Source organism: Rhea americana, unplaced genomic scaffold (genome assembly GCF_003343005.1).
Source record: "Rhea americana isolate MKP2758 unplaced genomic scaffold, rheAme1 scaffold_55, whole genome shotgun sequence".
NCBI lineage: Eukaryota > Metazoa > Chordata > Aves > Rheiformes > Rheidae > Rhea > Rhea americana.
This window is the reverse complement of record NW_028186701.1, coordinates 4,873,573-4,897,045: the sequence shown is the minus strand read 5'-3', so window position 1 is coordinate 4,897,045 and position 23,473 is coordinate 4,873,573. Positions and strand designations below refer to the sequence as shown.

Below are 23,473 nucleotides of genomic sequence, written 5' to 3'. Positions count from 1 at the left end.
TTTTTGCATTCCACTTTCTCTAATTTAGGAGAAGTCTTGGGTATAACTAGATCCAACACTTTAAATAAAGCAATATCCTATTTTTATTTGCTATGTCTTTATTTTATGTTGTTTGGCCATGGAATCAGGAGATTGTTACAGACCTTATGACAGTAGGTCTTGTACCAGAGTCCTTCCCAGTCACCTAAGGCATCGTTACCCTTTATTTAACATGCTCCCCAGCACTATGTTGCAGCCCTGTCTTTACTACTACTGAACAACCTGTCATGCCAGGTGTGTATCTGCGTGACACACAACGCACACTCCTATGTGCTGGCAGGAGTGTATAGGAGAGACCTGTTCAAACCCACAGCACAGCACTTTGGAGACTTGAACTGCAGCACAGGTTGTCCCTTCATGTCTGAAGTGCATCAAAATGGGAAAGGTAGTAAGGAGGTTTCTGATCATTGAAACTGGTGTRCTTCTGATCACACCTCCAGCATATTTGGATACTTTGATTTAAATTCTTGTGTTCTTAAAATCATTACCTGCTTTATCACAACAACAGATTAGATTCCTGGAGTCTGTCTTTACATCCTTTTTGAGTTACTTTTCTAAAATTTTCAGAAATTGTCCTTCAAGAAATTACTCAGTAAGGAATTGGGTAGGTGAACTGTGATATTGGAGGCTTTACACTGCTTAATTTCAGCATATCAGGTTTATTTTGTATTACTGTTTCTTATCACTTGGCCATGAGATAGGATATGTATCTGTAAAATGAGTATCTTAAAATGAGAAGTTGGTCCAGGATTTGACTTGCCATAAAGGTATTCTCTGAGAGAGATTCTGCAAAATAATTCTTGATTTTGGTAGCTGGATGTATATGATAAGCAGCAATAGGTTAAAAAGTGGATAGAAGAATYGTTATGGAACTCCTTTTGAGTCATTGTATTGTTCAGTCTTCTTGGAAGWGTGTAGCTTTTTCTCTTCCTGATTTCTCTCCTCCACAGTGTTTCAAGATATGAAGTTAAACATTTGCAGAAAGATAAAAATATGGAGCTTGTATTTATATCAGATTGCATTAAGTCKGAATTCAGTGATCTGAGTGTTATTTCTTTATATTTAAACTTCAAAAATGATATAATAGACGGCTACTTTGAGAGCTGAATGCTCATCGTTATGTTAATAAGCAAAACCCCTTATTTCAGAAGCCTACCACCACCCTGGAAGTGTGGTAAAGAAATATCCTGAATTTTACTACTTGTGCTTATGTACATGTGACATTTCTGACAAGTTTTATCTTAAGGCACCYGTTCTAATTTCTAAAATAGGGGCAGGACTATTATTGCATTGCCAAGTTGTCAGTRTGTTCTATTTGAGGGAAGAATGCTACTTCTGTGTTAATGAGCTGCAGTTTGTTCTGTATGTCTTGCTGATCTACAGCATCAATCCTAATTTTAGAAACACTTCCAAAGATGTTATGGTATTACTTCATAAAAATTTACTGTTTGGGGCAAGGTAGATTTACTCTTTAGGCTCAGCTCCTAAAATTGCAGTATCTTTTGTTAGCTGCTTTATATCTTCTTTTTTTTGGTAGCTGTGGGAGGACTTCCACCTATGTATAATCATCACCTTTAAATGTATTTTTTCTTGGTAGTTTTACATCCTAATTAATTACAACTTAGTTTGAAAGGTTTCATGACAAATTTCGTTTTCATTTTGTAAATGTTAATCTACATTCTTAGAAAGAATATTATGTATTCTTTTAATAATATTTTCAATCTCTYGTAAAACAGAATTAAGGAAAGAATATGCCTTTCAACTTTATTTGGCAAATTACGTGGTCCTACTGCATTTCAATATATATRTGTGTGTGTGTATGTATGTATGCATGTGTATATTCATAAACCACATCAGTCTTGATCTGGGGAAACAWGATAAAGGAAATATAGTTGCTGTAATGCACTGGCTTTGAGAGAATGAGATTGCTTTGGCAGCATTAAACAGAGCTTGTTTTCTTCAGCTTTTTCATAGAGTTCCTCCCCCTGCCACGATCCTCCTTAAAATATGAACATACGAGTGTCTATCTAAKATCTTGGAAGGCATTTCAATAAACTGTATCAGTAACCCTTAAATTTTAATGAATAAAAAGGCTACGAGGAGAAATATGTTTAATATTTTAAATCATCTCAAAACTTCTTTAACATACCAGAAGACTCTCTACAGAATTAAGTATCTCTATTACTTTCAGTCTTTGCAGTCAGAATAACAGTTTAAATGATACTTGCATTTTTTCCCCATGTCAGTCCTTTTTATAGCCTGCAGACAAGGTTGTAATTTTCCTTGATGCCCTTAGTTTCAGTTTAACTTTAGGGGACTTGAGTGGCTTGTTTTGTTTTTCTCTCTCCATTTGGACCAATTTGCTCAGAACTGACGAAACTGCAGTAGAAAATATAGCAAATCTTATTTCCCTCTTTCAATCTCTGATTGAAGTCAGGTGAGAGATGATGATCTGATTCAGAAACTTAAATGTGCTAAGCCCAAAATATTGTAATGCCTTTAAATACCTAAAGATATCAGTAAATTCTAACAAAATTTTTCCTTAAGTGTGTTACATATGCTTCCTTTGAAAGCTGAGGGAGTCCCATGATAATGAGATGCAATCCTGTAAATTCAGTAGCAACAGTTAATTTTTTTCTAGTATATGATTTTTTTTGGCCTAAGTTCAAGAGTCAAAAGTCAAGAGTGCATAAAAACAGCAACTATTTTTTGTATGAACTGGTCCTTTAATGTACACTTTTAACTAAAATAACCCAGCTGTCGCTCACAATATAAGTAGTACTTTTTATGCATTTGTAATATAAAAATGCAAATAAAAGATCTGAATAAATGTAGCTATAGAATTTCTCAATACGTATCAGAAGTATGATCTGTCATCTTATTTTTAGAAATATCAAATGCAAAGGGTAAATCAGTTGAAAATAATAATACTAATCAATGACAATATTCCAGTAAGAGAGAGAGAGAAAGTAAAGTTAAAAATATGATACGATTACAATGAACTGTTGAAATAAAGCTTTTCTGCGAAGTGGTCTTGTCACTGGTGATTTAAATCAGAGTATACCAGATAGAACTTCAGAGTCATCTTAGGTAATTTTAAGTAAATGAATGTCAGAATGACTTAAAACAATTATCCTGTTACTATAGGAGGTAATACAGAAGTTACTGGAGGACTTGCATGTTTACCATGAAACTTATGTTCCAGTTCTGAGATGCCTTCATGTTTTCACATCTTCTCTTCCAAAGTATCCTTTGGGYAAACAGGTGAGGTGTGGTTAACTCCGTTTGCGTGAAACATGGACTGTGTTTCAGAGTATGCCATCTCAATATTATTTTCCTACTGTTCTGCTGCTTGTCCCCTACCTCCCAAATGGAGGCAGATGTATTCTTATTATGGATAGGGGAACAGCATGCAGTTTCTTCAGCGGCATGGATCATACCTTGTTCTCATTCAAAAGCAAGGAATTTGTAGGAGGCAGCAGATGCACAGATCAGCAAGAGTTTCTGCTGGTTGACTTTCCCACATCTCGAGTTTTCTGTACGCATTGCAGACTATGTGTATACCCTTACTACCACCTTTCAGCTTGTGGTCAAATTCAGATGATGAGACTGAGATTAGCAACCTTCTATACAGAGTAAAATGATAGTAAGGGAACAGTAATAATTGTTCTCGATAACCAAATTGCTATCTTGTAAGTCATTAAATCCACCTTCTCATACTAAGCAATTTCTTCTTCCTTTAATGGAACAGTATATTTTTTGCACATTCACTTGTTTGTTAATTTTCAATGTGTTACACACTGCCATTAGAGTTTGTTCCTAATGTAAAATCAGTGTGAATTGTACAGTACCTGAGAATAAAAAGATTTGAATCGAGGCTTTTGATTTGAATTCCTTTCAGGCCTTTGAATTTATCTTCATCTTAGTGTTCAATATTTGAAACCTGATGCAGAGCAGCCTGCCCAATCTGACTACACTGAGAACTCAGTTGAGCAAGATACTAAATGTTTTCAGTTTCTACTGCAATCATTCTGCATCTCTGGGAAGCAAGCTCCAGAGGACTTGCATATTTGAAAAGCTTTTTGTTAAGAGATGCCCATTGCTCTGTTTGTAAAACATGTTGTCCTTTCTTCACCTGCTGGGTAACAGATCAGGGAGCTGCACTGTGCATGTTTGGAAAACAGAGTGTGGGAGACAGAGGAATATGAGTCATCTCTTCAGCTAGCAAGGTGATTTTTTTTTAAATTTTCTGTTTTGTTTTTTAGTACCACTGTACGCATGCAGATTATTAGTCATCTGTTCTAGAAATTTAAAGWTCTGTTTGGAAGCTTTTCAGCTAATTGTAGGATTGCTTGCAAGTGTAATTGCTGTTTTTATTTTGTTTCAACTCTCTTCAATGGAACCCAACCAGATTTTAGTATCTTTTATGCCCTGAGTAATTCTATTGAAATCATTGAGATTACTTTGCGCGAGTGCAAACATCGGTTGGTTTACCACAAACTGCTTTAAAAACAATTTTTTAAATGTCTTTTAAAATCTGATTCTTAGATCTTCTTTTAATAAATATATTTTTGTGCTATGTTTTTATGAAACCCTTTTTATTAGCAATGTACCAATCAAGTTGTTAGTTCTTGTTGGCCTAAATTTTTCCCTGTTTTGAAAACTATAATCTGTTCCAAATRAATAGTTGAGGCCTTTAWTTTACTGTGTTTTTTTTTCTTTATTTTTTTTTCTTTATTTTATTTTTTTCCCCCGCAAACTCACCTCCTGGTATATACCAGGAGTGGGTTAATTGCTGCTGCTGTTGTGAGCTTGGGTAGGAGAACCTACACTAATGTTGTCTGACAAAATTTAAAGTCATCTCAGACAATTTTCTAAATGGAAAACCCTTCAATTGTAATAGTACAGCTATAAACTTTTGCGTGTGCTTTATCATGACAGATGACTCCTTTGTGCATCCATTGAAATACTACATTGGTTCTGATATACAAAGAGCTGATACAACATTGTTACCATAACTTCCTCTTCATCCGAGCGTGTAAAGTTTAATGTCTCTGACAGTAAAATTGAATGGAAAAAATATGTCAATGGAAAGTGGAGGATGACTTTCTGAGCTCATATACATAAGGAAACATATTCTCCAAACTGTACCTTTGCCATACTGAGTTGTTCTCCTGCACTGTCACTTCACTGAACTTTTTTTTTTTTAAACATTCATCCCTTTAAGAGTTACTTGCTTGAGTTGTCATTTCTGCATCACTTGTTCTGAGTTCTTTTCTGACTCTCTTGAATCTTCACATCTCTCAATCACCCATCAGCCCTTACCCACAAGTGTCATTGTGCTTTCCTGCACTGTTTTACCATCTCTGACTCTGTCACTTTTTCTCTCCTTTTCCTTCTGCTATGTTCAATTAACTTTCCTCCACTCTGAACTCTTATACTTCTCCTATCTCAAGGTTAATGCTGTCATTAACTTTGGGTTTGCCTCTCCCTTTATTCTYATCTGTTCATCTCCTTTCTTTTTTTTTATTTTTTTCCCTTAATTTCCTTAAATTTTCCTTAAATTTCCTTAAATCCTTAATTTCTTACCTTCTCTCTCATAACTTATTTCTGAATAATATCTATTGGAGGGACAAATGTAGTGACCATTTCTGAATAATCCAAGATCTTCCTTTCTGCTTTAAGCCTGTCTCCTAAAGAAATTAAAATCTTGGCCTTCTCTCTTGTGAATACCTTGCAATAATCTCAAGTCCAAAAGGCTGAAGGGGATTGTTTGTTTCCCCAAAATGTTCTGCGTTTTGCATAATTTTGTGCAGCATCATCACCTTACCTGTTGTTTTTGGACCTCATTGTCATCTTAAATACACTCTTTTCTAGGTTCTTTTATCCAAGACACATCTAGAACTTGCAAATTCTTTTGAGTAATGTTAAGTTTGATTGAGTAACTAAAATAAGTTAATTCTTTTTCACTCACGTACCTTACTCTTGTCATACTCTCTCCATGTTTAACTACTGCAATGTTGTTTTTTCTGGCCCAGAAGAAAATCTCGTGTATTTGTTATCATTTACAAGACAGTTGCAAAAATGTTTTCTAGCCTTTTGTGTGGTCAAGGTCACCCTTTCTGTTTTTGGCTCCTGCAGCTTTTCTGTAAAAAAAAAAAAAAAAAAAAAAAAAACTTTTTTTTTTTTTAATCTGAAGAAACGCTTGCCTTGCAAAAATCTATGTCCATTCATCAGATAAATGCTCAAATTTGAAAGTTCAGTCTACAAGCATTTAACATCAGGGGTCAGAGCTCCAATTCCAATACAACTCCAGGCATCCACAAAGCTTCATCAGCCTCCTCTTCTAAATTTCTCCTTAAATCTTCAGGCATCTCATATGCTGAGACACACTTCCTCATGCATCTATCACTGTTGTCATTGTTTTCTCTGTGCTCCCTTTTTTGTGTATCCGTCTTCTGAAATCCTTAAACTGTTAGCACATCTGCTTTGTGTTTTGTAAGGACTAAGCAAGCAAAAAACACAACTGAATGGGCTAAGTAGGGCTCTTGGTAATAGTGGTCTTAAAAATGCATGATTGATTTTCAGAACCACAATATTTATCAATTGGAATCTCTTCCGTTGCATGAAAATCATGACATGCATGTGTAAAGATCTGGACTTGATACAGTGACCACAATTCTTGAGTTTAATTATTGATATTTGTTAGGACTTACTTTGATAGCCTTTTGAATGAAAATGCTGAGACTGAACAATACCTGGTAACACTTATAAAATGTTATACTACACAATTAAAATTTAAGTTAGTCTAAAAATAAACACCATTAGCATTTATTAAATGCAGAAAAGAATAACTTGTATTTTTTTTTCAAGAACTCTTTCTGAATCCCAGAGTAAAGAACTTTGTCAATGTGTGAATATATACTAATCCAGTTTTATCATTTGCCCATTTTTGGGGGAATGAATTATGAACTGTACCATTCTCTGTCTTTGGGTTTTTTTTTCCTTTGGAGGGATGTGGGGGGAGGTAGTGCTGGTTGTTTTGAACTCCAGCTTGCAGTTTCAAAACCTAGAACTCTATATCCAGCATGTGTTTTTTTTATCTAGGAGCATCAGAAAAGCTTTGCTTGTCAGTTCTGTAGAAAAAGTGAAAAACACCTACTTTTATCTAGATTGATATTACTTTTTACTTAATGACAGCAAAGAAAAAGTATTTCAGCAAGACTTGATGCCTGAAGAAGTCTTGGAGGTTATTTTCTCTTTTTAAAAAGCTTTTCAAATTATTTTAAAATATTTTTTCCCCGATAAGCATTTCCAAAGATACTATACTTCATCTTCAGCTAACAATTGTGTCTTTTAGGATGTTGAATAAGTCTGACTTAGTAACTATGCTTCAAAAATGTGTGGAGATTCTTGTGTCGTCTTCTGGAAAAGAGTTTGATAAGGTAGTAGAGAAGTTGAAGGAGTTCTTGGCCCAGTTTCAGAAACTGGAAGGTAAGTGTTTGTCATCGTACAATCCATTATAAAACAGCTTTAAATAATCTGCAATCTGACCAACGGATATCACTTTCTCTATTAAAAAAAAATAAATAAAATAAGGGTTTTATTAGCCCTTCAATATTTCAAGGTTGTTTTTAAGTACATGCACAAAACTAGGAAATGCTTGCATGCTTTACTGATACATGGTTCATGCTTTTTCTAGTAGAGAAGACTAATGTAAGACAAGAAATTGGACAGATCAGCAAATGTTACTTACTAATTTTGTCATGTTGTTTTTGAGCATTTTACCAGATGTTGCAGTCATTAAAATATTTAATAAATAAAAATAGATCTTGAAATATTAATAGAAGACTTTCATGTGATACAGTATTGGTTCTGAGTATGTGAAGATTTTCACCTGTACATTCAGTTAGATTCAGCTATGAGTTAGGACCTTCTAGCTCTCATGGATTCTGTGCAACAGCTGTGCTGTGGCAAATGACTGTTAGAAAGTACAGCATACGTGTATTAAATCCTGAAGTTGTTTAAGCTACGCTTAATATGTGCTAAGATTATATACATAGCATCGGTTGTCAGAGCTCTGGTGATGTGCTTTGACTTGTTAAACTACTGTAGGGCATGAATTGGAAAGTTTAAGAACACAGATAAGCAACAGCCTTCCTGCTTTCAGTGGCTGATTTACAGAAACTGCCGTATTTTAAAAGTGATTTCCCTTGGATTAAGAAGTGCTGCCCCACCTTTCTATTTTGGACATAAATTGGCTATCACCTGGTCTGATTTATGTGTATCAATTTAAGTTCATTGTTGACTGTGCTTGCTAGCCTATATTTAGACAAGTAGGCAATAAGCCACTACATGCAGTCTGGTATTAAAAGTAGTCATGTAGCACTCTAGGATAATTGAGGCTTATTTAGAAGAATTCATTACAACTTGAATCACTACGTCACTTCAGTAACGGAAAGCAAATGAGTAGATTTTATACTACCTAAGTAACATTGTCATTTGTTCTATAGCTGTTATCTGTACTATGTAGCTGTAAACAGATGGAGTAATATCACCACTATGGTACCARAATATGGTGATTGCTTTGAAAAGGCTATATATGTCAGCAAAGATGCTAATACTGAAGAATCTGAACAACATGGAAAACCTTTTTAAAAAACATCAGTGATATGCGGAACTACAAACTAAAAAGGCTGTATTTATTTTAAATTTAGGATTTTGAGGATGTTAAAGCAAAGAAGACCAAATGAATTCATGAATGATTTTCATCTGTTTTCAGAGGGACTCGAGGGTGTAATGAAAAAGTAAAAAGGGAAAAATAAGACAATTTTTAAATGAATAGGTTGCCGAGTCAAGTGACTTCTTCCTGTTTGTTTCTGTTGTTGTGTTGACCTTTAGCAGTTTTCAGAAGTCTATGGAAAAATGTTATGTACCAAAATCTCCTTCATAACACCTTAGAATAAAGGGATAGCCTCAAATCTGCTTTTCAAACTATTAAAAATATCCTTCCCCAGACTGCCTAATGGATTAAAGAAATCAAAACATGGAGCCTGGGGAAGCAAAATATASTTCTGTTGAGTCTATTGTGAACAGAAGGATTTGATTTAAGACATCTCAAGTTACATATATCAGTGTAATATTGGATAGGTGAAAGCTCTCTTCGAAAACTTCAGTGTGAATATAAACATTATATGCATTTTTCAGTTTTAATCTGCTTAGCTAGTTATTAAGTCTTCATCATTTATTCATACTGAGATCTTCAAAACCTTGTTTCAGTTCAGCATTGGAATTGCTCTGACAGCATCTGGTTCTTTTATTCTTTCACAACAGTGAATGTGTCGGCAAAAGGTCTTTTAATAAAAGACTTCTGCTATTGTGTGTGTATACATGCATGCTGTTGATAACATCAAATATTTGAGAATTGTCAACAGGAGCGAAAAAGATGAAGTTGCCTTTGTATTTTAAGGGGKTTTTTTTAGTACTATTTATGAGTGTTTATTACTTCATATTGTGGACTACAGCATCCTATTTTCTTATTTTTCAATAAAAGCTGAAGTTATCCTACAGTTTTTTTCTCTAGATTTGGGAATTACTAAAATGAATCGAGACTGCAAGGTCATAATAAAATTAGGATTGTGCTACATTGAAACTAGGCAGTAGTTTGCAGTCCYATGCTATTCACTAATATATTTTGAAATATCGATTATAGAATAGAAAGGGATAGTTTTGTTACCATTTTCTGCTAGGTCGTTACTGTTCACACTGAAGCTGAATTGCAAGAATGATTATCAGTGATGATGACACCTGTACACAGAGCACTAGATTGAAAATACCAGCTTATTTTATATAGGTCAACAAACAGCTTTCATATGTTGTGATTGTTTCTGCTGATCAGATCTTCACTTGTGATCTGTAGATGGAATCTCCATCATACTATTATCTTCATAATCAAGGCAAGAAATCTTGTGCTTTGGGAGGTTTTGATAATTTCTTTTTACTTAAAAATCACTAAGTATTGGTGTAGCAATTGGCCAACAAACTATATGGCTATGAAAATAAAAATTTTATATAAATTAAGATGAGAATATAACTGGGCAATTAAATAGTGYAGCAGACTTTTGGTCTGGTTTTGTTTGTTTGTTTTTTTCCTCAAACTAAATAAACTATACATACGACTTCTTGAATACTCACTGAACGTCAGTACCATCTGGTACTGATCTTCGAATATACAAATATTGAGAATACTACGCAGGATGACATAACTGGAATTCAAGTGATGTACAGGGCTAGTGCTGGATCTTTGCTCATGTATGAATTGCTTCAGTTATTTAATTAGTGTTACTCTTGGTTTGTGTGTGAGGGGGTTATTTATTTGGTTTTAACAATCATTTATCTGCTTAATAGCAGCCTATGTTTGGCTGTTCATCCTATGTGAACAAGTAACTGAACAGTTCTCAGTTTGCTTGGGTTAATGGGTTTATATAGATATTCAGGAAAAGTTTATTCCATATCAAACATGAGTTTTATTCTAGTAGCAGGAGCTTGCCAAGAACAAGGTGAATCCGTATCGTCACAAAAGGAGCTCCAAAAGAAGACAGACCTTTATCACCTTCAGAAGGTCAGGCTTGTGTAGGCTTTACAGCTGTCCATGATTAGGTCTTCCCTGCTTGCTGGAGTTCTGTGTAAAGCATACATGTAATGTAACTCATCCTAAAAATGATTTGAATAAATACCAAGTATGTACCTCAGGCCCACCTGACACACAGAAAATGATAGAAAATAACTGAAGTAAACTAGGATTTCAAAAAGCAAATTAGGCGTTCTCTTATGTGACTTGCAAATTATGCATCCTGCCCAACTCTTAATTCTTCAAACCTCAGGCTTGAAAAAATTCCCTGACTCCTACTAGTTTGAGGACTGAATACACTGGCCTAAATAGATATAACTGCACAATCACAGCTTCCAACATCATAAGGGAAGACATGCCAGCAAAAAATAATTATTCATATTAAACAGAGCTTTTGTGCTCCAAAGAATAACTACCTCCCATGTAGCTGTATGCACCACTTTTTTTTTTTTTAAAGACCTTGTTGGAGTTGAAGGAATCAAGGCGATCTAAGAAACTGACAAAGTTTGAAATGCTTCGTTTTGAAGTTGTTGATTTTATAGACAATCTTGTAAGGTGAGTGTTCCTGTTCTGTATTCCTCTATTAATCTGATACTGCACTGTAAGCTGCAACATCAAATTTGTTAACATGGGGAAGAAATCTTGTCAAAATTCAGTCCTTAGAATATGAAGCATACTTTTCTGCTTTTCTTTCTTAAAAAATAAAAAAACAGAAAAAAAATCTCTTCCATAGATTAATATAAGCAATTGGCACATAAATTGACCTATTTCTTTTGGCTACAGAATGTAGTTGCGGGAGACTTGAGTGTATGGAGTGTTTTTACCCCTGATCTTCGCTCATCTGTTCTGGTTATGAAACTGTATAGATGTCAGGTGCGATATCCATTTGGGGAACTGTTTGAGCAAGTAAGGCATAGCAGATAGGGTTTTAGAAGCAGCTCTGCCAAAGAAAATTTGGAAGACTTGGGGGGGGGGGGAGAGTTGAAGACACTTCTTAATTTTATGGCTTTGAGGTGGCCTTGAAAGCATGGAGCAGAATGGGAGGGTAGGGGCAGAAAAGCTGAGAGAACCATGACTGTGCCAAGAAAAAAGTTTCAAATATAAAGACAAAGATGAGCAGAGACTCATTAGGAGACTTCAAGAAGGATAAAATATGTGCAGCATAGTAAATGATTGATGTTAGTGTTTCAGTTTGCTGCCCCTATTTTCAGATTTGACACTGGCCCAGCTAGAGCTCTTAAGTTAAATCTGTAAGAGGTTGAGTTGATGATCACTAACTTCCCTGCTTAGAAGTTGATTTCAGTGCTGTTAACCTGTTTTTAGAGATTTGTCTGCACTGGTTGAGAAACAACATTCTTGTCTTCTGAGTGCTGTAGAGCACTGTTGCTTTCCTAAAAGTGAAGCTTGTATCTTGTCTCCCCTTCCTCTCCTCTCACCCCTTGACCCCATGTTGCTTTTTCAGAAATTACCTTGTTCCTGCAGACCACAAGACTCTGCATGAGATAATGTATTTCAACACAGCCAGTGTTCTTCGCGAGCATTTGAATGCTGCCCCAAGGATTGCACTTCACACAGCTTTGAATAACCCCTACTGCTACTTGAAGGTAAGAAACAAGTGAATTGTTTGTGGTGCTGTTAGCAGTTCCTGAAGGCTGCACATAAGGATGATGGTGCGTGTCTTAGTTTTGCTGTTTCACGACACTTGGCACGCATTCAGCTGTTTTGCAGGGAACCAGCAAGTTGCTGTTGATAAGCAACTGGGGACTTTGCAAAGAGCTAGTCTGTCTGAAAGGAAGAAAATAATTATGGAAAGAGTTTTGGATGGGAAAGCTGTTTTCCAGAGCTTGTTCTATTTGTGATTTTTTTTTTTCTCCTGTAGACATAGCAGAAAAGCCTTTTTGTCTCTCATCATGAATGGAATAACTGTGTCGACAGGGGGCAGGGAGGAAGAACCCGTGTCTGTGGCTCTTTCCAGGGATTTTACCTTTACAGGACTGGTGTTTAGTCTTCACTGTGTGGACTGCTGTATGGTGTATGTCTGTTCATGCAGAGTGGTGAAACTTGTAATAGATTAAATACAAGGATACTTAAATGAGGGTGTTTTTTCTTGTGGGGTGGAGGAGGGAGAACTAAAATTTATTTTAATATCTGTGTATTGACATCCTGTCCTTTCTTAGTCCAAGAAAAGGTCTGTCATTGATTCTGTTAGTTTGACCTGTACCTTATTTAGAAGCAAGGGGGAGCAGACCTTTTCCTACTTCTTGCATATATCAAATTGTCAGGATGGCTGGGAGAAAAAAAAAAAAAAAAAAAAAAAGAAGAAGAAGAAGAAAGAAAGGAATAGAGCAGGAATTGGAGAAGTGAATGTTCTAACATTCTGTTTTGTCCTTGACTATAGATGCTACTTGGAGTCATCCTTGTGCCCTAATACTTCCCTTAATAGTGTGATCACACTTTTCAAGAAAACTTTGGTTATAGCTATGTGTGAGTTTGAGTCAAAACCAACACTTAATTATCAGCAACCATACTTGATAAAGATCAGTCTTTGCAATCTACAACCCAGTTTGTATTGGGTTTGTTGATACCATGCCTCCACTGTTTATTTGAATAAAGATAGTCAGTTTTGGTGTGTATATAGGCATTATTTCTAAAAACCACTTGAAGTGAAGGGCTTGTTTGTAAAAACAGTAGTTATTTAGCAGACCATTAAACTGACCTAATATGAATCTTAGTAATTTATCTTTTATGAAACCTGTAAAGATATAGTTTAGGAGAGCTAACAAAATCTAGCTAGCAATGTGTTTAGTGAGTATTCTCTTTAACAAGTTGACTTAAAGCCCTTTATCTCTGTCATCCTGCACTTTGTTCTTTGACTTCTTTTAACATGGTTCTTATGTTATTTGAGTAGATGATGGAGGCTTTGGCATAGTTTCTAATAGCAGCTGTATTGGCAGAGTACTTTGCTAGCATTTTAGTCCACATGAGTCAAAGAAGTATTTCTCTGAACGCTATGCATGACTTCTGCATGGCTTGTACTTTTCTGGGACATGACCAGAACAAAGTTCTCCAGAGCTGTTCCTACCAGAAGACTGGAGTAGAAGGATCTGCTTCAGTGGAGTACCAGCAAGTGGTTATTAATGTAATTCACCTTTCAGGGGAAATTATTCCAGTTATTTATTTAGCAGCATGTGAGCAAGGATGATACTGAAAAAATGTGTACAAAAAAGAGCAGTTCTGTATTTGCTGATCCCTTGAAAATCCAACAAATTTTAAGTTGTTGTATTATCTAGGCACTGCTTAGTATTGCATTGAGCTCAAGGAATGACCCTACTGTCCATAAAGATATTTTCACTGATAAAAAACAAACAAACAAAAAAAAATCCTTGAATTGCAATTAAGTTCTCATATCAGGGAAAGGAAATATCAATGTTTGTTCCTCTAGGAAAGATAATAGTATTGAACCCTGAGCAATGTATGTCCTCCACCTAGTGCCCCCCCCCCCCCCCCCCCCCCCCCCCCCCTCTCTGGCTTGAACAGACTTCAGGCTGTTCCGAGTCCCTTCTCTTCCTGAAACAGCACCTCTGTGCTATAGGTGGTTTCACAACTGACTGTTTCAGAGCAACTTCCGGCTCCTTAGTGTAGCTATTTCCTGCCAGGGCAGCTCACATGTAGCAGGAAGCTGAGGTTTCACTACTCACATCTGCAGCAGCTTCAGGGCACGCTGTAAAGACTTGGCCTCACTATCAGTGGTGAGGCTGAATTCTTTCAGATGGTGGCAGAGACTCTACAGTACCGATCAGTAATAGCTTGCTTGTATGATTCTCTGCATCTGCTTGTGGTCTAGCTATATATCARTTTCTAAGGACTAACCTGTTACAGGAGAATACAATTGCACTAAAAGTTTTCTCCCATAGTTTTGATAACTGATCTCACTTTGAAGGCAAGACATGGTTAGGGCGAAGCATCTTGTTACATCTTGGGCAGCTCTGACAGCTTGCTGCCTTAGAAAAGAGGAAAGTCAGGATCCCTCTTTCTTCTTTTAATTGTAGAATCATAGAATGGTAAGGTTGGAAGGGACCTCTGGAGGTCATCTAGTCCAACCCTCAGCATAGCCCGTACGGGGATTGAACCCATGACCTTGGCATTAGCAGCACCACGCATGTCTTGCTGGACCCTCTGGTAAACCAGTTCAGCTTGTTAATTGACAAGTTATTAAGTTGTATTTAAAAAATAAAACAAAGCCTTATAGTGGACAATCTTAGACAAGCATTTGTCTAAGATGAGAAAATCTGTGTAAAGTGTCTAGCAGTGCCAGAGTTCRTGCAAGGGTGAGAGGTAGGAGGCCACAGAGTCAAGAGAAATAGCAGAACAGAAAAAGAAAGCAAGGCATGCACAGCTACCCCCGTGGGCAGTGGAGGGCCATTACATCAGCGAGAAGATGTAACTTCATCTGTACTAGCTGGTTATGCAGTRGTATATGAAATTACAGTCTGGTAGACGGATGTCTGGATTGTGACATTTTGAGGATTTATCCATGTTGCTGTGGATTTATTTGGAGACCATCTGGACTGAACTGACAGACATTAGGTTAATGTCTGCAGCTTTTGCACAGAATAAATAAATTATTAGATTGAGTTTCTGAAAACTGTGCATCTCATAAGTGTTAGAGTCCAAACATGAATCTTTGTCTCACAGTTTGCAGGAATTGATTTATATGTATATACATATACAAAAAATGTTAACTAGAAATTCTGTGAACAAAGGCGAGTTCTTTACCAAACCTTCTTTTCTATCTTGAAACAYTTCTTATAATAGTATCTTTGCTAGGGCTTTATAGACTCCCTAAAAATAACAGATGCATTTTACTAGCATGTAAAAAACATATTAGCAAAAACTTGTAGCAATTGAAAGCAATGACTAGTGGTGGTTCTTATGTTAAGAGAGCTGGCTTCTTAGATTGAACGAAACTGAAAACTGAACAGAACTATGGACTGATGTCAAATGTCATGAACTGCTGCGGCAATACAGAGACTTGCTTCTAGCTCAAGTGTTTTTTTTTTTTTTCCCTCAAGTAAATGGTACAGTGACTTGGATTTTCTGACACAATAATTTGTGAAAAATCAGATTTTTACTTACAGGTGCTGGTTTTCAAGCTAGAGAGAAATGATTTTTACATTTTAAAAATGCTTCTCTCATCTCAGAGTTTCAACTATGCTTTTTAGTACATTTTACAGATCTGTGTTAACACTTCCTCTCCCCTTTGGTGGGGGGAGGAAGACAACACACTTATTTGTGTTTGCTATATAGTAAATACAGAGACAAAATCATGATTGCTTTCTTTTCTTGAATCTGTAAAACTAGAATGTTCCTCTCTGACATGGCAGTAGAACTAGCAACAGAAATGGGAAAAGCCTAATCTCAAAAGCACTGTCGCTAGAGTGGAGAATGCATGAAATATAGAATAGAAATATAAAATATATTAAAAAAACGCAGAATAGAGAAGCTTAATTATTACAACAGAAATTAGGAGTGAATTAGCTATTTTTTCTGTTTTTTTTAACGATACGCTTTTTTTTTTTTGCTGGTGATTGTTGTTTTTTCTCTTTGCACCATGAGCTTGTCATTAAACACAAACAGTAACTAYTTAGTTACAAAACTAGCTGTGAATTTGCTGAAGTAATGCGATACCTAGCCCTAGATATGTTCAAGATTAAAACTTATCAGAATTACTGCCTTTGTATCCTGTCTTTTCATCAGAATCAAGCTTTGAAGAGTGATGGAGGATCCATTTCTAATAAAGCCCCTGACATATGCATAGTGTATAAGCTTCATTTGGAGTGTGGCAGATTGATTAATCTTGTTGATTGGTTAGAGGTATGTGACAATGCTAACAGTGCCTATACTGCTTTCAGTACTTTACTGATTTATTTTTTTGCTGCATGCCTGCTCTTCATTGCCCCTTTGGACAGCTGAAGTCATTGCATACCTCCGTCTCTCCTGTACAAGAACACACAGTATCTCCAGATCACCAGCTATAGAGTCTTCCTGTGGCTACTGTGAATCATTTATTGCTAACATTATTACTCTGTGGTGAAAATCTTTTGCTTCTGCCTTTATCTTGCTTGTATTCARTGCAGATCAGATCTTATGCTTCACAATGATACCTTTTTTCCCCTTTATTTCAACTCTTGTGTGACACTAATGGAAACAGGCAAGTGCTGTTGCTGAAGTGTGGGGCTCTTGGGCAGAATGCTTCTGCTAGAGAAGAGCAAAATTCTTGTAGCCTGGTATCCTGTCTCTTACTGTGACCAAAAGCAGATAGAATATAAGAACAGGATATGCACATATATGATAYATTCTGCAAATACTGCTCAGGTAACCAACCATGTTTTAGGTCTACAAATTCCTTAAGTKGGATAGTTTCTCTGTATTTTTTTTAGGCCTAACTGAATTACATTACCAGTGTAATTTTTTTTTAGCAACCACAGCATCCCATGGGAAAGAATTTTGTAGCTTAACTACATGCAGTGCAGAGGACCACCTCCTTTTCCTTGCTCTGAATTTGCTTCATTGCTGCTGCCTTTGTATATTGTAAAAGAAAGCGGACAGCAGATCCCTCTCCAGCCTCTTCATGTCACTCAATTTTATAGTCCTCTTCACAGACCACTTAACATTTTCTATTTTCCAGACTAAACAGTTTCACATTTTTCAAACATTTTTCAGCTCCATATTCCTCCTGTGAACAAGTCAGGGAACAGAATTGCATCAGTATTTAAAACGTAGGCACATAGAATAAAGAACATGCTGTGAACTCTTCCATTCTGTACTCCTGCCCTGGCAATACTCAACTTTGCTTGCTCTTTTGACTGCTCTTGCACTGACTTTCTCATGGAGCTAATATCATTCTAAGATCTCACTCCCCTAAGTGATARCAGTCAGCTTGGAGCTCATCATTTTATATGCAGCTCTGTTTATGAAATTTAAATCTGTACTGCTTTTCTCTTTCTAGGCCTTCTCAACTGTGGTGACAGCAGTTGAGGGACCAAATGGAGATGCAGCTGCCTCAGACCAGGTGGATGACATTATCCAGTATCCTTTCTTATTTCTTTCTTRTTGTGCTTATCTTTCAAATGCTTACAGGATTAGTGAACCAGGATTTTTAAAATGCATCTCTTGTATTGAGAACTAATTCCTGCCATAATAGTATTGCTGCCACAGAGAAGAGCCAACTACTTGTACAAAAAGAAGTTAACTACAGGAAGAATATTTGTATGCTACATGGCTAAAGCTATTTTTCCTTTAGYATAAGGCCCTTCACTTTTTACAAGTTCCACTAGTAGTTAACACAAAAATAAATAACTGTTTATAATTATCTCTCTTCCCATTTTCTTGTCAAGGAACCTGTATTCAGGTAGCRGAAGAAATAGATTAGATTGAGTACTAGTGTTCTAGAGGCAGAGCATGGCTTGCAGCCTCTATTTCTGATGTTTTTAATGTTTGCTTCAACATTTTGTGCAATCTGTCCCTCACCATGTCTTAATCTTCCCTCCTAGAGAGAAGGATGTTTTCATAAATTCATGTCATAAAATGCATACGTAGTTTCCTTTACTGAAGTGTCCAGTGCTCGTTTTATTCGAGCTGTTTCAGAACTGGAACTCCTAGGCTTCATAAAACCCAGCAAGCAGAAAACTGATCATGTGGCAAGGTTGACATGGGGAGGCTGTTAAGCGGCCAAGGTAATGAAGGAAGACCACAAAGATGTTATGTGTACCTCCAAAAWTGTAATAAACAGATTCTTTATAACATGGTGCAATGGCTTTGTTGTTCTAAATGTTACCAAAAACTAGCTGWTTTTTTTACTCAGCATGCAAAGATGGCTGATATGTTCAGATTGCCTTGATGAACTGTTAAGAGAAGGTTACCACTTTTTTTTTGTAAAACAGCCGCAGTATATAATGTACTACTGTATTAATACTCATGTTTCAAATACTGCTTGCTGTACCAAATTGATATGTGATAGTTAAGATTACATTGATGTAATTCAGGCTACCAAGCCAAAATGAGAACACTGGATATGTAAGATACAGAAATGATGAAGCAATATTGTTAAGTTGTGCATCATCTGATGGGATTTGAGTTGTCATTACAACATGCCTTCCACATCTCTGAACACTTAATAAATAAATAAATAAATAAATAAATAAATCAACCTACTGTGCTAAAAGAGATGGTAAGCTTCCATGTTCAGCATCAACAGCATACTCATCAAAGAAACTAATATTTTATACACAGACCAGACCTGGTCATAGAACCCTGAAAGGCTTGTTCATGAAGAGAACRGGGCAATAATTTTGAAGATACAGATTTATGCCCTTGTCTTTTGCTCTTCTCAAAGGGTTAAACTGTTCCCTTTTAGTGTTAGCTGGTTAATACTAGCCAAAGCTGCGGTCAGTGGAATTTGTCAGTGTAGGCTAAACAGTGGAAGGTGGTCACAGAGTATCCATCTAAGGCTTAAATACTGCTTTTCTGTTTCAGGATGGGRATGCTACAATAGGACAAGGGAAACTTGCATTATTCTCACATACCTATGTTGTTTGACAGTGTTAAAACACTGCTTATCTGACAGTCTTAGGTAAGAAATTCTGTTTCTGATGGACAAAATCTTCTAAGCCATTTGTGCCCTGGGCATTCTGTGAGCTCCTTCCAGCTGAGTTTATATGGAGCATTATCTGTACCTGACTCCGTGTTATCAAGTTCTGTGTTTGCAGGAACAGGACTGGAATGGCTCATGATGCTTATGCCTGCAGTCATGAAATAGATGTTCAGTCAGGAAGGAGCCAAGGATTTGCTATTCCTCATCTGCCAGGGATCACTTCCTGACACTGCAACACAAGCCACAGATGCAGAGTGCTGTGCAAAAGAGATGGAAAATCCACAGGCATCCCTGGAGTATTGGGTTCCCAAGGACAGAGAGGCTGTGTAAGAAAAGYCTACACCTGATTCCAGGAAGCATAAGAACACGGCTGCATTGTAACAGGGTTTTATTTTATTTTTTTATGACACTTAAAAGCTACACTGCAGATCTTACAAAGCAAATTATTTATGTTGATGCCCTACATTCATGTTTTCCAGCCATGGGAGAAGCTGTATTCCCTCTGGAACAACATATGTATCTTATCTGCCATAAAATGCTGCAAGATGTGTATTTCAGCAGGGTGGATAGGTAGGGATATAGGTCAGTCTTATCACTTACTTACTAAAGGGTTGCAGCTAGAGAAAAGCATTTAGACTTTGTCCATCCCAGCCTACTTGAAAGAAAAAAAATAACTAATTGCTCACAGTTTACTCCAGAAGACYGTTTACCTCCAGGAAAACTCCCAGACTGCCTCATCTGAGTATGAGTATTACAGACTTTCCTGAGGGAAATAGGCTGTTTTCGGTGCGTTATATTCAGGTGTCACTAGAATCCAGATGCTTCTGCTTAGTTGCACTGGCACAGTTGTCCTGAACTTCAGGCTTGGCTCTTGAGAACCCACTAAAAAACACAGTAGAGAACTGCAGCCTAGAGCTCCAAATAGCAAATCATTTATATAAAACAGATCTCTTGTGATAGGACATAGGAAGTAGAACTTAGTATTTATGGAGGAGCAGATGTAAGCCAGGTTAGGTTTTTAGCTAGCAGAGAAGATGAGGCCTTTGGTCATATTGATTGCCCTAGTTGCAGAGACACTGGATGGCAAAAAGACAGTAACACTATCTATCTGCTGTGCTTAATTAGAAAGGGCTCAGTTCCAAATGCTGTAAAGCAAATTAAAGAGTCTGAGGAAGATGAGAAGTTTATTGGTCTTTATACTGCCTCAGCATATAAATTGCAAATAGTAATGACAAAACTCAGGCAGCAGCAGAGCAAGATTTTGAAGATCACACTGAAACAGTTAGTTAGAGAAGAACTCTTCAAATTCTCTCGTGTACCAAGCCAAGRGGATAAACAAAAAACTCCAGAGACCAAGCCAGAGCCATCTAAATAGGACAACTCCCTAGTATCTGCTCTTTGGAAATCTTGCAACAGATTAAAATTTTAGTACAGCTCCCTAGACTCTTTTCTGAACCTGACCTACTTATGTTGTAAATACACCTGAAAAAATTCAAAGAGCAAAACAGCCAACTACCTCACTATTCAACAACCATACATGCAGCCAAGTGCTCTGCACCCCTTTGCTCTGCYCCTTCCCACATCCTGTCCCCAGATGCAAGATAAGCCAGCTTTCCAACCATGGCTTTTAGACCTTTTAAGGGTAAAAGGCTTGGAAATAATAGGATCAGGCCTCAACACATGGCTTTTAAGCTATTAAAATGGGCAGGCAGCATTAAAAAAATTAGTGAAATACTTTTTTCCCCCAGTGTAACCAATGATGTGAACTTTGAAGCTTAACATCATTTATATGTACTACGTGATGCATGCTTTCTCAGCATCCTTAGTTCAGTACTTAGCACCTCATAATTTTAAACTAGTATTTTGCATGTTAGTTTATGTAAAGACCGCCATGAAATTTATTTTCCTGAGCAAGGAGGCAGGAAGGTTGGACGGTTAAAAAAAAMCAACAAAACTATTCATCAATCTCAAGTGTAATTTATTTTTCATTTAGAGGCTAGAATTGTCTCAGTCCTAACTCCCTGAGTTTAACATTGCAGAATTTTGTATTAACATCTGTAAGAGCAGAGGTATTTCAGATCTGTAAGTGTCACGTGGTGCTTTTTCTCCCTGGATGAAGTTCTATTGCTAGAATTCAAACATTGAGCTTTTTGCTTGCAGATAATCAGCTTATGAATTTGACATTTTCTTGGCCCTTCATATGCTTTTACTATTGATACTGTAAATACCCCCAATTCACCTAGCATGCCATAGCAAAGTATACATATAGTAGGCCTTACCTGCAAAGTACAGATGCACACATAACTTTAAAAATTAGTTTCTACAGTTGTCTGCCTAGTAATAATGTCTTATGCAGATATTCCAGGAAAACGCCTGTCTGCAATGTTCACGAAAAGTGAACATGGCAAAAAAGCTCCCACATATATTAGTGTGCTGCTAGACCTGGAATTGTAAGGGTRTAACACCTCACCTCTGAATTAATAACTGTATTTTGTTTTTCAAGACCCACATATTCCAGCAAAACTGTTAAAAATTACACCTGAAATTAAGTTAGCTATTGTTTAAACAGTACGCCAATTTTCTGTATTATTGATAAAATATTTTGCTACTCTTTGACACCCCTTTATGCAACTGGTTTCAGATAAAAAAAAAAAAAAAAAAAAAAAAAAAAAAAAAAAAAGGACTTGAGAATTCAGTCTTAAGATGAACTGTGAAACATTCAGGGATCCTACAACAGCAGTGAAGTGTAAGAATGAACCAGAAACCTGTATTAGAGCCAAACATTCTTCCTCACATTTTTAATCTCAGAGAATTTCAGAAGTGATTAAAATTTTTAATTACTTCCAATACTAAGGTCATAGCATTGATGCAGAACAAGAGCATAAACTCTTAATGCATGATCAGCCTCATTTTCTTCTCCCCTGCTGCAGATCATACAGCTGATCCTTCACACTTCCCAACTTGCAAACGGAGTGAGCTGCCACAAAACACAGGTTCTAACTAGAATCTGATAATGGTTTTGCTGCTTTTCAGATCAGTACAGAAGTTACCCATAGACAGAGCTCAAACATCCGCACACAATATTACTTGAAACTCTTTTAACCTTGAAAAAATGCTGAATTAGTTATACCCTTTCATACGTAGTTGTGAGAAGCAACATGCAAGCAGTCTGTCAGGATGTATATGCTGCTTTTTATAACAGATCTGCTTGACAAGAATTTACATGCTGATAGCTTAAAAATAGATTAACCAAGATCTTTAATTGCAACTTAATGGCATGAAACCAACTGTCCTTGACTTGCGTTGCTTTTGAACAGATTGCAGCTCCATATAAATGGAAACGATATTCTCCATGTGGCCACCAAAAAAATACAGTGCAAGAATTCAGTATTTATTGAATCTTACCTATTTCTACAACGCCCTCTGGGAAACCTTTGCAAAGGTTCTCCAAAACATTTTTAAGCACCAGCCTTCTCTTCAAGGAATCCAAACTCCATATAACATTTCTTGAACACTACCCAAGCAGCAAATGTTTTCCTCTCAGAGTCACTTGTAAGAACAAGCCTTTCATGTAAGATTCATCATGTTAGAAATTCACACTAGAAGCACTGTCATTGGAGAAAGCAGCCAGTTCGAAGTTGAAGATAAAACAAGCAGCAGGTTTTTTAAAGTTGCCTAATGAATGCAACCTCATTTTCAGTACAGGCACAAATTAAGCACACATTTAAGACACATAAACACCCATGGTGGCATTATATTTAATCTAGCAGTAGACTGTTTATTATGTATTTATTTGGAGCAGCAGAGGAGTGACCGGGTGCTAACATGACATCACTTTTTATTTAGAGCAGCTCTTAATGTCCCAAAGGATAAGACGAGCTGAGGTGCAGAGACAATCACACTGGTTGGTAACTTACTTCTACGTCAGTCTTGGAGAGGGAAGCACATTTTTATCAAATCAGAACAAGGATCTTCTGGAACACACTACAGGAGATGCATCAGGATGGTGTAATTTGGGTAGTGGTAAATCTAGAAGCAAGTGTGCTTTCCTACACTGGCCAATGAACGAAAGAATGAAGCCCTAAAACAGGGAACAGGAAAGAAAGGGCCAAGAACTCTGAGGTGGACAACAGCAGAAATGAGAGCTCATA

At 36.7% G+C, this 23,473-nt stretch overlaps 1 protein-coding gene across 4 annotated transcripts in view; it reads left to right on the top strand.

Annotated features, from left to right (window-relative positions):
- The window catches only part of ORC3 (origin recognition complex subunit 3), a 38,409-nt gene extending 19,937 nt beyond the window's left edge, over positions 1-18,472 (top strand). For 3 of the 4 annotated variants that reach the window (XM_085318735.1, XM_085318732.1, XM_085318734.1), the window contains 9 exons: positions 3,187-3,303; positions 4,189-4,268; positions 7,400-7,533; positions 10,575-10,660; positions 11,127-11,224; positions 12,132-12,273; positions 16,427-16,543; positions 17,679-17,758; positions 18,291-18,472. In XM_085318735.1, the coding sequence (XP_085174861.1) occupies positions 3,187-3,303; positions 4,189-4,268; positions 7,400-7,533; positions 10,575-10,660; positions 11,127-11,224; positions 12,132-12,273; positions 16,427-16,543; positions 17,679-17,758; positions 18,291-18,396 (960 nt within the window). In that variant the 3' untranslated portion in view covers positions 18,397-18,472. The remainder of the gene's footprint in view (positions 1-3,186; positions 3,304-4,188; positions 4,269-7,399; positions 7,534-10,574; positions 10,661-11,126; positions 11,225-12,131; positions 12,274-16,426; positions 16,544-17,678; positions 17,759-18,290) is intronic. The other variant, XM_085318733.1, reaches the window with a different exon arrangement.
- Positions 18,473-23,473: the final 5,001 nt, after the last annotated feature.